The sequence below is a fragment of the Dromiciops gliroides genome, chromosome 6, assembly GCF_019393635.1.
Source record: "Dromiciops gliroides isolate mDroGli1 chromosome 6, mDroGli1.pri, whole genome shotgun sequence".
NCBI lineage: Eukaryota > Metazoa > Chordata > Mammalia > Microbiotheria > Microbiotheriidae > Dromiciops > Dromiciops gliroides.
The window spans coordinates 109,195,040-109,210,854 of record NC_057866.1 but is presented as its reverse complement, the minus strand read 5'-3'; the positions used below and the strand labels follow the sequence as shown (position 1 = coordinate 109,210,854).

General features: G+C 40.0%; 1 protein-coding gene across 2 annotated transcripts in view; it reads left to right on the top strand.

Moving 5' to 3' along the window:
• The window catches only part of PDE3B (phosphodiesterase 3B), a 169,224-nt gene that overhangs the window by 116,431 nt on the left and 36,978 nt on the right, over window positions 1-15,815 (top strand). For both annotated transcript variants that reach the window (XR_006353554.1, XM_043970564.1), the window contains exons 7-10: window positions 1,981-2,057; window positions 3,877-4,208; window positions 4,781-4,918; window positions 10,967-11,078. Coding sequence is in view for 1 of the 2 variants with exons in the window: in XM_043970564.1 (XP_043826499.1) it covers window positions 1,981-2,057; window positions 3,877-4,208; window positions 4,781-4,918; window positions 10,967-11,078 (659 nt within the window). In the remaining variant the exon portion in view is untranslated. The remainder of the gene's footprint in view (window positions 1-1,980; window positions 2,058-3,876; window positions 4,209-4,780; window positions 4,919-10,966; window positions 11,079-15,815) is intronic.

The window sequence follows — 15,815 nt, the reverse complement described above, 5'->3', positions numbered from 1 at the left end:
TCCATTTAAAAAGTAGGATCATAATGAGATTACAAGGGAAAGTTTTGAATGGGGAATGGAGGGTTCTCTCAGGCATAGGTTCCTTGGCTGCCTCTCAGGTTCTTTAGATGAGAACATCTCACTAGGCCCTGAGGCTGCCCCCATTGCCTGGGGAGCCCTTTCTCTGAGCAGGCATATAGTTTCTGCATGGTCAGAGCAGGTCTAGCCTCCATGTTCAGAGGGAGCCCTTCTTCAGGAATGACCCCTGACCCAGGGGTAGCTGGCCCTTCCTTTAGCATTGGTTATTTCTGGCCCTTTGCTCTGTTGCTTTGCTCCCAGTAGCCCCAGCTCTCACTTGCCAAAACAAAGGAATAAACCACTCACTGCCTTTCAGCTGGGTACCTTGCAGGGAGACTTGGAGTCCTCTCCCATCTGCTATTCCTCCTTCATTGGGGAGCATAAGGGAGGACTCATAGCCAGGAGGCCACAGGGCCCAACAGCCAGCTTCTCAGTTGGTTTTCTCCATGCATCAATTTCTGATATTGCAGCTCCCTGCGCGAGGTAGCAGACAGACAGACAGACAGTGATGGGAGCTGGTGTGTGGTAATATACAGGTACAGAATGCCTTCTACACATTAGCTTACCTGATTCTCACTACAGCCTGGTGAAGGTGGGAAAAGAAGTCATGCTCTTCCTTTTTAATGATTCCGTTACTAAGGCAGAGAGGACTCAGCCAATTTAAAGGACATGACCATGGTAACGCAACTAGTGACCCTCCCACCCAGGCCTGCTGCCTCTTTCTACCATACTGCTCTCTTTAAAAAGACTACTTTTAAAGACTACTTTTAAAAACTGCAGGGATGGGCATTCAGCGTTATCTGTTTCCTCTCCTTTTTTTGTCTTTTTGTGTCCTCTGGTTTAGGCTTGACTCAGCCTTGCAAACCATGACTTCTGTCAGACCTAAAGTTCCCTCCTTGTACTTTTTTTCCCTGCAATTCATTTGGCTGTTTGATATGTAGAAGGTGGAGGGCATTTTTTCCCTTCTAAATCAGAAGCAAATTTTCAACAGGGGAAGGGGAGAAAAGATCTATGTGGAAAGCCCTGTAGCTCTTCAAGGGTCAGAGGGACTAGAGTGGCCTGTAAAACATATCAGCCATTGGATTTGGTCCCTTTTCATTCTTGGGTTCTTTTGTCCCAATATTGGCAACTTGTCCAGTGTGGCCTCCTCCCTGGCCTGCAATTAGGATGGAATTACCCCAGTTGTAGTTTGATGATGAATAATCTTATTTAAAAATACATATATTTCCTTAGTTGTTCCAAGTAGCTTATTCACTGCTAAAGTAATACAAGTTTTCCTTATCCCCATTTTAATTCTAGCAGCATAATGCATAAAAAACTCTGAGATTGATTGAGTTGGGAGCTAACTTTGTATTGAGGCAGGTAATTGAATCTCTCTGAGCCTCAGTTTCCTTCTATGTATAAAGTACTTACATCATCTCCTTCCAGAAGGAAGTTTGAAGCAGCTAGGTGGCACAATGGATAGAGCACTGGGCCTGGAGTTAGGAAGACCTGAGTTCAAATCTAGCTTCAGACACTTAATTGCTGTGTGATCCTGGGCAAGTCAGTTGTTCTACCTGTCTCAGTTTCCTCAACTGTAAAATGGAGATAATAAGAGTCCCTACCTCCCAGGGTTGTTGTGAGGATCAAATTAGATAATGTTCATAAAAGCACTTAACACATGCCTGGCATTTGGTAGATGCTATATAGATTTTTCTCTTCCTTTCCCCTCTTTTTCTGGGTTTACTGTGATCAAATGAAATATCAAATGCAAAAACCTTGCCAGCCACCCAGAAGCGGGGGGGCATTGTTATAATAGTCCCTACAAGAAAACCTCCTTAGGTGAATTTTTCATTGGGTTTAGGTGGGAAAGTAAAAATATTTAGATTAAAAAAATAAGAGAAATAGCCTTATGATATACCTTTATCTAATTTATTTCTTAAGTTGTGGACGTGAGGTACTGAAGCATGTTTCAATACATGAATCTGAATATGATACAGATGACCAGGGTGGAAAACCAGGTGAGATTTCAAAAGATACGTACACTTAATAGTGATTAATTGTATTTTTTTTCAGTCGGTCTAAAATTAAACAAAGAAATGATTTGTTGATATGTCTTGAAAGTACGTAAATATCACTTTAGAATTTTTAAATCCCTTTTTGTTGTTGCTGAACAATCAGCAAATGGAAAGCGCTCCATCTCACTGTAGAGAACAAGGCCCTTTCATTGTTTAATCAGATGAGGACATGGGATGTGTTGGAGGAAACTGCACGCAGGCCTAGTCAGTTACTTACTGTGAGGGAGAACCCAGGAGGGATGCTGACCTATGGAGCCTCATTCTGTAATAAATAAGTCCTTTCCACTGCTGATTCCCAGAATCCATCCAGAATGAGATTCAGGATCGAGATAAGGAGAAGACATGGTGTAAGTGCTTGAGGAGGCCAGAGAACTGGGTTCTAGGCCAAGTTCTGGCACCAGCTAGATGGTCAACTCCAGACAGATCATTGAACTTCTTTGTATTTTAGTTTGCCCTTCTGCAACACAGAACTATGTCTTACTTACTCACAGGATTTTTAGAATGAAAATATCCTAGGAATGTGAACTACAGATTGTAAAAAATCTGGGCAAATACAAGGTAACATTATTACTGCTAATAATAGCAATAATGAATATTTGAACTAATTATACTTAGGGGGCTTTATGTGTGTTTTGAGTGTATCTAGGTGTGAGGTTTTTTTGAATATTTTTATTTTTTGGTGTAGAGAAATTTTTTAAAAGTCTAATTATTTTATAGCTGTGAAAGAGTTTATATTTCAAAACCAGAAATTTTATTTATAATGATTGTCACAGTGTAATATGATTAGAAAAGTTAGTATTTGTGCTTCTGTATAATGGTGATGGGGTTTTCTTAAACAATTTTTATAGAGTCTGTTCAAGGAGCTATTGACAAACTTGGTGGTCCTAGCCAGAATTGTATTTCCAAAATGGGTTGCCTCTTGCCCCGTGTGAATTATAACCTGCTTTCCCTGGCTCTCAGTTGGTATGAGCTAAGGAATTGCACATAAATTTTAGATTATCTTAAATTGGGTGCAATTGGGAAGGCTGTTCTATTACAAGAAAATCATAGATGGCATTCCAAATCTATGGAATTTTTATATTAAATAATTGAAAATTGACTGATTCTGCTCTTATAGTCAGACAATTTTGTTTTTACATGTTACAAATGATGTTCTCCCACATGAAGATGGTGATTCACTTAATGGAGTTGTCATTATTACTTATTGAGACCACTCAGTGGATTGGAGTCCAGATTCTCTTTCCTATAGGACGTAGGCCAGGAATTTCAAGTAAGCCAATTTGGCAGAAGAAAGTGCATCTTAATTCAGTGGACTGGCTGCTGTTGAGGGAAGTTGAAATTTTTTTATAAATGAAATTTAAATAACGTTGTGCTTGGAACTGTGTTTAGAAAATTAATGTAACCATTTCTAGGAACTGACTAAACGTTTTTCATTCTTCTCAAACTAGCCATTTTTCTTCATTTTCATATGTATAAATTAAGCTATTTGTGAGAAAGATTCTTTTGAGACCTGGGGCTCCCTTGGAAAGGACTGAGTGAAGCCTAGGGTTATTCACTGGGCAAAATGGACTCAGATTCATGCCATCAAATAACTAGTGCTGCTAGGTAGCAATTTTGAGTGAGCTTAACATAGTTTAACTAACAGTTATAACTAAGTCAAGACATAACAAGAAAAAACAGCAATTATCTTTCTTACCCCATTGTTTGCAAAGGTTAAAGTAAATATATGTATTACTTATAATTTTATCTGTTTCTTTGAAAGTTGAAGAGGGAAATACTGATATTATGCACGAACCAATCAGAGAGTCCGGGGAGGAGCCAGATCAGGAGCCAGACAAGAGACTTGACAGAGAACTGAAGGAGGAGGAGGAAGAAGAGAAGGAGGAGGGAGGAAAAGTGATAGAAGAGGGCTCAGAAGAGGCCCAGTGTGAGCCCTCTGATGAAGCAAGAGAGGACTTAACTAATGACCTGGTTAGGTGGTATAACCAGAAGGCCTTGGAGAAGGGCGAAGAAGAAAAGGAAGAGGAGAAAGAAGAGCTGTCATCAGGGGCACAACAGAATAAAAATTCAAAGTGTCCTTATGAAAATGCTGAGGTAACACTGTTTTAAAGAGCAGTGCCTTTCAAATTTTGAAAATTTGTGTGCAAACGATATGATGCTTTTTACCGTAGCCAATTTTGTTTTGTACCTTTCCTCTGAAGAGCTCAAAACACAATAGGAAAAAAAGGAAAAACATCTTTTCTAGCCAATAACCTTAAAATGTATATAAACATACTCATTTACATCTGATATCTCAAGGCACATGTGATAAATTTTAAATAAGTAATGAATTTTAGAATTTATCTAGTGGATTTTTAGTATGAATTTTTTATTTATAAAAATAATGCTCTATTTGTAATTAGATTTGGTATCTCTCTGTTATCACCTAAATCTCCTGATATTTAGAAGTCCTTAAATATAATTTATTTAAAGTGATTTGAAACTGTCATTTTGCCAAAATAGAAATGGTAGGAAGAAAGAAGAAGGATGCGTGTGAGGATGGTATTTGAGAATACAGTATTGAAGATTTGTAGCATTTATTTTGGGCTGTAATGTCGAGATGAATTTATCACTTACAGCAGAAAAGTAAAGTTTTCTTTGGTTTATAAATGTGTGTTTGCACACAGATAGATGAGGAGTGCTTACTGGAACTTATATTAAGAGAAGATCATGAAGCACTAATAGAGAAGATGAACAACTGGAATTTCCCCATTTTTGAAGTCATGGACACAATGGGAGGAAGATCAGGAAGGATCCTGAGCCAGGTTTGTGATTCTCTCAAGAAATACTGATATACAGGCTGAGACTTAGAGGTGGAAGGGACAGTGGTGGTCACTCAGTGCAGACTCCTTCTATTCAGTCTGCAAATCTCTTTCATCGGGTTGCTTTTGTTTGAAATAGCTTCAGTGTTCCAACAAGGGGGTTCATTCTGTCTTTGGATGAGTGAGTGGTTATAAAGTTATGTGTTATTTTGAGCCGAAATGAGCCTTCCATATAACTTCTCCCCATTGGTTCAAGTTCCACCCTCTGGAGTAACATAGAACAGCATTCCCATCTCCTTTTTCTAAATAATAGCCTTTCTGTGGATGGGGAATTGAAGGTAATATTTGGTCAGATAAAGTCACTATATTGTTTGGTTTTGCTTAACTGTTTTTCTTTATTAAAAGGGAGAGTTCTATGTGTCAGAGGGTAAGAAAATGAGTGACTATGTTATAAAGAATAAAAGGTGTCAAAACATTTTTTCAAAATAATTAAATAAATAACAGTGCTTTAAGCTGTTGTATTGCACTATGGACTTTCTTTCAGGCCAAACAGCCCTAACTTTTAAGCTGTTGTTCCCATAGCTTCCTCATCATCCTGTGGTCCCATCTGACTGGCCCAGTTGAGTTTATCAATGATCTTCCTAAAAGGTGCCACTTAAAACTAGACACAGTTCTCCAGATATGATCAACCTAACAGAGTATCCTGGGGCTATGGCTTTCTGTTGTCTGAACATTATGTCAGTGCAGCCTAAGTGTGTGGTAGCATTTTTTTTTTTTAGGAATTCTATGAAGCTGTTGGCTTGTACTAAGCTTGTGACCAGCTAAAGTTCACAGGTCTTTGCCCTAGCAACTACTGTTAAACCAAATCCTCCCTGTGCCCATATTTGTGCCCTTTTTAACCTTCAGATGGGGAAATGGAGGGCCAGCAAGAGGAGGGAGGTTGGCCAAGGTCACAGTTAGAACACAACAGATCCTTGGGTCAGTTTTAGATTCTTTTTGGTACATCTGACTGCCTGTTGTAAAGGGACAAGCCCCTGGAGAGAGCAAGGTCGGGGGAGGGGGAAGGGAAGGGGAAGAAAGAGGGGGGAGGAGAAAAAGAAGGAGGGGAAGAGAAACAGAGAAAGAGGAGGCAGGGAGGGAGAGAGAAGAGAGTAGGAGTGGGGGAGAGACAGAAAGACAGAAACAGAGAGAGCTCATTGAGGCTTCTGGGCTGTTTGCTACAAGAGCCTCCTTTTATGGTTGCTTTTATTCTGCTGTGCTGAGAACATGGAAAACTATTTTTTTTCAACTCCATTCTGGGAGTGAGCACATGACCCTGTCTTCCCTGTGCCCTTTCCCTTGCTTTATACAGGCATATCCTGATTAACATCTGTAATTGGTTTCTTGAAAATACAGCGGATAACTGAACAGTGCAGGGGTGTTAAGCTTCATGGGATCTAGGAAGGCTGGACAACAACAACTGGAGTATTTTGTTGTAATGTGTTGATGACATGAGGAAAAATTTTGGCTTAATGTCTGGGAAATGCTTCTTACCAAGCAGAGGGCTGTCTGTAAGGAGAGTAGACTGCTTGGAAGTGGCACACTTCCTCCTCTTGGAAGGTCTTCAGTAAGAGGCTCCCTTTTTGGGTGGGAGTTGGAATTGCTGGCCACCACAGTCCCTTCCTGCTCTAAAATATTGGGATTTCTTGACTTTATTGTTGTTATACTTTATCTTATCAGCTTCAGACCAGAATTTCAGCTTGTTGCAGACATTCTGAATCTTTGTTCGACTATCCATCCTGTATTAGCCATCTCTTCCATCTTTGTATCACCTGGAAATCACATAGTTGTCCCTTGAGTGGATTCTTCTGTGTCGTTCTTTCATTCGGTCATTGTTAAGCCCCTGCTATACTTAAAATATTGTGCTGAGCAGCCGGGGAGAGAAAGAGAAAGTGAAGAAGCTTCACACTCCACTGGAGATTGAGACAGAAAAATCTGTATGAACCAACCATAAGTCATTAATAAAAATGTTGAAATAGGGGGGCAGCTAGGTGGCGAAGTGGATAAAACACCAGCCCTGGATTCAGGAGGACCTGAGTTCAAATCTGGCCTCAGACCTTTGACACTTACTAGCTGTGTGACCCTGGGCAAGTAAGTCACTTCACCCTCATTGCCCTGCAAAAAAAAAAAAAAAAAAGTTGAATTGGACTGGTTAAAGGACACAGCAATGTGATGCTTCATTAGAAGACATCCTAAAAGTCTTTTAAGTATTAAAACATTTTTGCTAGCCTGTAAAAATATTTTTCTAAGATTGTAGAGTACAGCTCTAATTCAGAAAAAGCAACAATAATTTTGTGTAAATAATGGGATGCAAATGCACAGTATGTCTGACATAATTGGCTCAATTCTCATTGATGAGATGTGCTAATTCCTGGGAATTTAAAATTGTTAGGAATGAGATAAGCATCTGGATTTGTTTCAATTGGCTATTTCCATATATACATATGCGATTTGGAAGATTTAAATTTTGTGTAAATCGAGTCTGGTATTAATACTGTTTCAATTCAATCAGCCATTAGTTGTTATTTACTAGAGCGTTTTGGTGTATAAAACATACTGGGGCTGTGTAAATACATAGACAGGAAGATGAGTTCAAATCTGGCCTCAGACACTTATACTCACTTAGGCCCCATGCCGTGACCCTGGGTGAGTTGCTTTACTTGTTTGCCTTATTTTCCTCATCTGTAAAGTGGGGATAATGATAACACCCACCTCCCAGGGTAGTTATAAGGATTAAATGAGATAATATTTGTAAAGTATTTAGCAGAATGCCTAGTAAGTATTAGCTGTTGTCATTGTCGTCATCATCATCACATTATTGTAGACCTGGGTATATCTGTTGAGTTCCACTATTCATTGGTATTGAATAGGAAACTTTAAATGTTATTTTAACAAAAGCAGGTTGTCTGAGAAGATTTTTGTCTTTAATTTTTATCTCTATTCTCAAGAAGTAGAACAAAATCTAAAAGAACATCTGTCACATTATTGTAGTTGATAACTGGGCCATTTTATCTAGTCAGTATTTTTCATGTGTCACAAGATAATTTACCAATACCACCAAGATAAAGTAGAAAAGTTTCCACATTCATTTAAAATACAGTATATTGAGGCGTGAAAATATTGAATAATTTTTATCTGATTTTTAGTAATGGACATTCGTCTTCCTGATGAGAGAATTGCTTATTTTTTAAAATGGTCTCTTTATAATTTTATTTGTAAAAACAAAAAGATTCTAAGGATATGGAACCTAAGTTTCATTCTCCCCGATGTTAAGGAACACAGTTGTATGTCTTAAAGGATATCATTGTACCAGAGAATTATAGCCCTGACAGCTGAGAGGGACAGAGATATCTGAAGTAGGAATCCTCTTTAAATGTCCCCAATGTGGAGTCTTTCAGCCTCCGCTTGAAAACCTCCAGAGATGAGAAATTCATTATATTTGAAGGTTACCCCCTTCCACTTTTTGTTTTTGTTTTTGCAGGGCAATGAGGGTTAAGTGGCTTGCCCAGGGTCACACAGCTAGTAATTGTCAAGTGTCTGAATCTGGATTTGAACTCAGGTCCTCCTGAATCCAAGGCCGGTGTTTTATCCACTGCACCATCTATCTATCCCCAACCCCTTCTACTTTTGTACTGTTCTTGTTGAGCAGTTAAACATCTATTGTTAGTCCTACAAGGACACCTTAATGGTCATCTGTCCAACCTGCTTATTGCACAGAGCGGGGTGTTGAACTTTGCCAGAGTTCAGGCATCTGTTTAGTGGCAGAGCGTAGCTCAACACCAGGGCATCTTAGTTCTTTGTCTGGTCATCTTCCCATCATAGTGGTTCCCTCTTTTTAGTTCAAGTTCAGATGATGAATTTATTCTGTTCACCTATAGAAATATTTTATAAATTTCACATGAATTTTAAAAAATATATAGTCCAAAGCAATTGCAGGTAAGACTAAGTATGCTATTCTTTTTTGGGGGGGGGGGGCGAGGCAATTGGGATTAAGTGACTTGCCCAGAATCACACAGCTAGTGTTAAGTGTCTGGGGCTGGATTTGAACTCAGGTACTCCTGAATCCAGGGCTGGTGCTTTATCCACTGCGCCATCTAGCTGCCCTTAAGTATGCTATTCTTTAAAAAACCCTTTCAAATCTAGTGAACTCCTATCCTGCTCCTCCCATTCTTCTTAACATTTTTTGGAATCATTAGCATTTACAAATACTGCATTTCAGGCAAAAATTTTCCCCATTGATCTCATTGCAGTTTTACCTTATGAAATATGGATAGATATAGAGATATATCAACTGATTATATTAAGAGAGGGAAATTTTCTAATTTCTAATCTCTTATCTATCTCTCTAGAAAGGGATAACATGGTATATTGGATGAATACTTAGCCTCAGGATTAGGTGGATTCAACTCCCCTTTCTGACATAGACTGGGCAGGGTGACCCTAGACAAGCTTGGTAACCTCTCAGTACCAGTGCCCTAGAAAATGCTCTCTGCTAAGACTATAAGTCACAGAACCATTGCTCATCTACATCGGTAGCACGAGTTTCTTCACTGGGAGCTCCCATGGATCTGTGATATCATTAATATCGATATGCTCTCCAACCTATCTGTGCATACCCTCCCTGTGTGACTCAATGGAGAGGGTCCACCCAACATGCAGGAGGTTCTTTTCACTTTCTCTTGAAGACACCCTGACTGTCCAGGTAGTGACCCCATCTTCTTTTCCAACCATACACTTCCTTGATAAAATATTTTATCTTCTTCCCCAAAGTTCCCTGCATCTTTCCATTGCCCCCAGGTAATATTCTCAATATTTTGAGGCTGTCATAGTCCATTTCTTGCTGCCAGACATCCTCACTTACTGGTTTTTTTCCTTTTTTTGGGGGGGGGCAGGGCAATGAGGGTTAAGTGACTTGCCCAAAGTCACACAGCTAGTAAGTGTCAAGTGTCTGAGGTCAGATTTGAACTCAGGTCCTCCTGAATCCAGGGCCGATGCTTTATCAACTGTGCCACCTAGCTGCCCCCAAAGGTTTTTTTTTTGCCTTTTTTATAAATAAATAATATTATTCATTCATTCATTCACTTATTTTCCACTTAGTGTTAAAAAGATGGGTCTTTGTTTTTAGAAGAAGCTGGGGCTCCTTGAATGAGCTTTTCAGTTTTCCAAAAGCAGTTCACTCTACTCTTCTCTTGTTCAACTTTGGGTCCAACTTGTCCCTCTTCATGGTCTGCTCCGTATAAACACATTGATAGATAAGCTTTGTCATCCATACAAATGCATGTCATGATCTGAGCAGTAGACCTTCATCTACTTGGTCTTTTCTGTTTAAATGGTCAAGCCAAATTCTTTTGAATGGTTCTCTGTATTGATTAAGTCATATGTCTGCATCCCCCCTCTACCTCTCCTCTCTAGATTACATTATATATTCAATATTGAAGTTTATATAGTCATTCAAGGCCTTATCAAATGACTGTGCCACAAGCCAACCAGCTGTATAACCTCGGATGAGGAATGCGTCCTCTCAGCTTCTTCACTTGTGAAAGAAGGAAATTGGACTAGTTGATTGATAGGTTTCCATCCAACTTGAAGAGTGACTTAGAATATATACATTCCCAATTTCTTTGTTGATGGTGCCCTATGATTTTTTTGTATATGAGGCAATTGGGGTTAAGTGACTTGCCCAGGGTCACACAGCTAGTAAGTGTCAAGTGTCTGAGGCTGGATTTGAACTCAGGTCTTCCTGAATCCAGGGCTGGTGCTCTATCTACTACGCCACCTAGCTGCCCCTGGTGCCCTATAATTTTTAAAAATAATTTTTGTAGTCTTCCAAGATGACAAATTGGGGAAGGGGAGGTTTTAGTGAAGTATGGACTCAGTTTAATGATCTAATAAACAGGGTAACATTTCTAAATGAAAACTAAAAAGTGACATCCCATTAAAATGAGGCATAACTAGTTATACAACTTAGGAATTCTGATGCTTAAAATGAAAATTGTTTGAATTTATTCTTAGACTATGTATACCTTGTTTCAAGACACTGGTTTGATGGAAATGTTCAAAATCCCTGTTCCAGAATTTGTGAGCTACTTCCATGCATTAGAAAATGGCTACCGGGACATTCCTTGTAAGTATAAATCAGTACTTAGTAGAACTGCAATATAATTGAGTCATAAAGGGAAAGTATTCATTCTGAAATGATTAGCTGCTTTAGACAGTTATAATTATGAAAATGTTCAACTTGATTATTTTTGAAAGTGTTTTTTTTTTCTTTAACATTTCTGAATGCACTTAAGTGTGTCCCTAAGGAATGGTTTAAAGGAGTGTATGTGCTTCCTCATTTGCTTTTATGATGGGTTAGACTTTGAAAGTATGGGCATCATCCTAAGACAGTAAATATATGGAAATGTGTCATCTTCCTATTTAATAATTAGAATAGAGCATTGGGCCTATTTCCTCAGATTTCCTTGAAATGATTACAGCTTTCTTTTTTGGATCACGAGAACCTTTTAATCTTCTAGGGACTGAAGTCAGTCTTCTACGAACACAAATCTGATATTCTTCAAGTCTGTCTATGTCCAGGATTTCTGATGTGCCAGTGCACTATGGGGTTGAGGGCACAACATACTTTTGTGTTGGACAGATACAGTAATCTGTCATAATTCCTGCATGTAGAAGACATCTTATAAAGCTAATAATTTACTTGGGAAAGTGAGTGAATTTATTTATTATATTTATTAGTCAGGGAAAAACCACTACTGTATATGGAAACTTTAAAAATAGGACCATGGGTATTCTGTTGGTAAACACAATGTTCATAATAATAGTCACTGATTTTTATATGTAGCACTGTACATGTGTGGTTACCCCATTCATCCCTATCAGACACCTGTGTTAGACTCAGAAGCCGTCCTGAGCTCAAAGCTGCACTAAGACTTTGGGGATGCCTTGGATATAGAACTTGAGAATTTACAAAGCACTTTCCTAAGCACAACCCTGTGAGGTAAATATTAGAAATAGAATTATCTCTATTTTACAATGAGCACACTGAGGGTCACAGAAGTTAATCAGGGTCACAAAGCTAGAGATGGATCAGAAAGTGACAGAATTTGTTAAAAGACACCTTAGTGGTCATCTAGGCCAGTCTGTATGCAAGAGGACTTCTGCCTCTGACCTTCCTGATGAGTGGTAATCTTGCCCCTCCTGAAGATCTCTGGGGTGGGTGAGCCCACCACCCCTGGAAGCAGCTCATTCTACTTTGGTCCTAAGGTTAATCCTCACTTTGCCTTTGCAACTCCTACCCATTGTTCTTGATTCTGCCTTCTGGGGACATCTAGAACCACGTGGAAGTCCTCCACGGTGATTAAAGATGTCTGTCATGTCACTCCTGCATCACCCTCCTAGAGGCTCCTGGCATGCCCATTTCTTGTGACATGGACTCAGGGACCTTCACCATGCTGGTTGCCTTCCTGTGGACATTCTCCAATTAGGAATGTCCTTCTTAATCCGTGGTGCCCACAGCTGAGCACAGTCCTCCAGATGAGGTCTGAGGAGGGCGGAGTGCAGTGAGAGGACTGTCTCTTCCCCCTTCCTGGGAGCTGTGCCTCTTCTGATATGTCCTGAATGCCATGAGTGCTGTGATTGTTCTGTCTTGCTGTAGACTCGGCCAGCTTGCAGGCTGCTAACACTCCCTAGATATTTTTCAGAACAATTGCTATTTAGCCAGACCTCCTCCTCCTCCATCTTGTGTTTGGAAAGTTGATTTTTTTTTTTGGTACCTAAGTGTAAGACTTCTACCTTTATACCTATTGAATTTCATCTCTTTAGTTTCAGTGTAATACAGTTGGTAGTCAAGGTCCTCTTGAATCTTGACTCTGGCACCCACTGTGTTAGCTAGCCCAACTTGATTCCATTTGTAGATTTGATAAGCATGCCATCCATGCTTTTACCAAAGTCATGGATAAAAATGTTATACAGCACAAGGCAAATTACAGACCCTTGGGGTGCTCCACTAGAGACCTTCTGGCAGGGTGATATCGAACTCTTAACAGTTATTTTTTGACTCCACTCATCCAACCAGGTATGAATCCATGTATTAAATGTGTAAGCCATGAGATACTTTGGTAGCATATACATATGTACATAGTATACACACACAAATATATAAATAGTGTCCCAAATATGTACATATTATATACATATACATAGTGTCCCAAAAGTCTTAGTGCAGGTTTAAACTTTAATAACTTCAGAAGTATAAATGCTACACTCATCAAAAAAAAAAACCAAACCCAGTATCCCAGGTTAATTATTTAAATGTTTGGAAACATTGCTACGTTTCTTATTAAACTTCATTAAACTTATTAAACTTGTGTTATATATCACTGGTTGATTTTCAGACTTTATAAAAACTTTGATCCGCTGCTGCTTGGTGACTAGGAGGATTGCATCTGTGACCCTAGCCTGAAGATCATTTAAAGAAAGAGGTCTGCATGCATATACAACAGTCTTGATGTGACCCCCCCCCTGGCCTCCTCTGCCAGTCCACTGGTCTAAGAAAGTGACCTCCAAACCCTATTGAAAACATGATGCATGTCAGGGTGTCCTATCTTGTTAAAATTAAAGTAAAAGGTTATTATTCAAAATTCAGAAAACAAAGTGTAAAAGAAATTTTAAGAACTAAAATTTCAGATGATTTTTTGGTGTAAATTTGTAGCATTTATACATCTGAAGTTAATTAAAACGTAAAACTACCTGGAATACCATCTATATAGATTTATGTATAGGGAGAGAGATAGACAGACCAGACAGACAAACAGATAGAAACAAAGTTGGGCCCTGAACTTACTTCCAACCCATACTGGCACCGGAAGATCGCACCCTCAGCACTCAGCTAATGCTCCCACCCCTCTTGAGATCCACAGGACTGTGGAATTGTTCTCTAGTAACTCACTATTGAGCTCTTATCCAGTGTGTCTCCCCATTTCATTCACACAGTTAAACATCTCCCGAACACCATCTAGCCAATGATTAAAGCCCCAAGAGAATGTTGAGCAGTTGATGTCTCCTTGATATCACGAATAACCAAATTATATCTGTTAAGATCTTTGCTGAGAACTTATGGTAAGGACAGAAGTGCAGAAGCATCCCTCCCTGGGGGTAGTTGGCTCATTTAAAGTGATAGCTGGGGGCAGCTAGGTGGCCCAGTGGATAAAGCACCAGCCCTGGATTCAGGAATACCTGAGTTCAAATCTGGCCTCAGACACTTGACACTTACTAGCTGTGTGACCCTGGGCAAGTCACTTAACCCCCATTGCCCCGCAAAAAAAAAAAAAGTGATAGCTACCAAGTATTCTTCCCATCAAGTCCAACTCTGGCTCTGGCCAGGGGAGGAGTTATTTCCTTGCTTGCATGCTGTGGTGTCTCAGTTGCTGGGTCAGTGCACTGTTGGGCTAAGTCAGGCAGGTAATGCTCACTGGGCTTGACTGCTGTAGCTGTAGCAAATCTGTGACCTCCAGTGCAGACCTCTGGTGGACTTTTTGAAGACCACAAGGTCCTCCTCTCTGGGGAACTCATTCACCTAGGATCAGGGAAAAATAAACAGGACAGAGGCAGAAGAAACAAAGGTGCCATGTGTTTGAGGCTCTTGGTCACCAGCTGTGGAAAAGGGCTCCCTCTCCCAGAAGCCAACAGCATCTCTTTCTCCAGGCTGAAAACTGGCCCTCGGGGAGAAAGGGAAGGTTTGTCAGTGGGTGCCTTTGTCATTCATGTGCAGTTCTGGCTCAGTTGCTACTTAGGAAGCTTTTTGTCACCATGTAATAAGCACCCCCAACTGTCTTGGATCACGGTAGGACACATGATGCTTGAGTAGATCCCCAGGTCTCCCCTCTGACTCCATGGGCAGCAGGCAGAACAGACAGAGCATGTCCCAAGCACCAGTTCCTTGTTACACACTATCCAAACCTTGGTGAAAATCTGGGTAAATTATATACAGCATTTCCTTCATCTACAAGCTTATTTCTAAGGGCAAGAAGGGAAATGAGGTTCATCTTGCTTGTGTTCTTGATTCAGCCATGCTGGCTCTCTGTAATGGCCACTTCCCTCCAGGTGTTTAACAACTTCCAGTTTAATGATCAAGTCGACATCACTGACCTAGAGTTTTTAGGCTTTATTTTTTCCCTTTTAAAAAAAAAGTTGGACATTTATCCTAGTTAAATCTTGTGCTCTCCTGTTTTCCAAGGTCTTTCCCCACCGTAGGCCACCCTATGCCAGTGTTTAAAATATGAATGTTTATTTTATGTGTGACAAGACTGCTGTCTACTAAGCTTGTTTCTCCTTGCCCTCCTCTTTTCCCCAACAGGGATTAATTTTTCCTAAAAAGTGACAAAGCCAATCCAGGATCTGATGCAGCTAGATCACCTAGGGGTAAAATAAGTTCCACCCACATTGGGAGTTGGGGACCCTCTGCCTTGGTGGACATCTAAAGACTAGGTAAATGAACACACTGTGCTTTGCTAAGCAGCCTGATTTCCATATAGAGAAAAGGTGGCTGTGTCCTTCCTTGCTGCCTGTCCTGCTATGGGAGGGCTAAGCAAACTCCTTTTGTAACTGTTCAGTGATCTGCCAGTGCCCCTCTTCATCCCCAAATCAAACCTGAACTAACAGCTTGCCCTCACCAGGCCTGCCTCCAGCAATGGCAGATGAAACGTAAACTTTTTTTAAAAATCAAGTTCACTTTCAAATCTGAGCAGGACTGAGCAGCAATATAAGTATAAAAGAAAAGTAACAGAAACAAGTTCCCTTCACTTTGTGTTATTTTGTCATGGGGCTCAATAAGAAGGAATGGCACGTTAGACTTATGCTT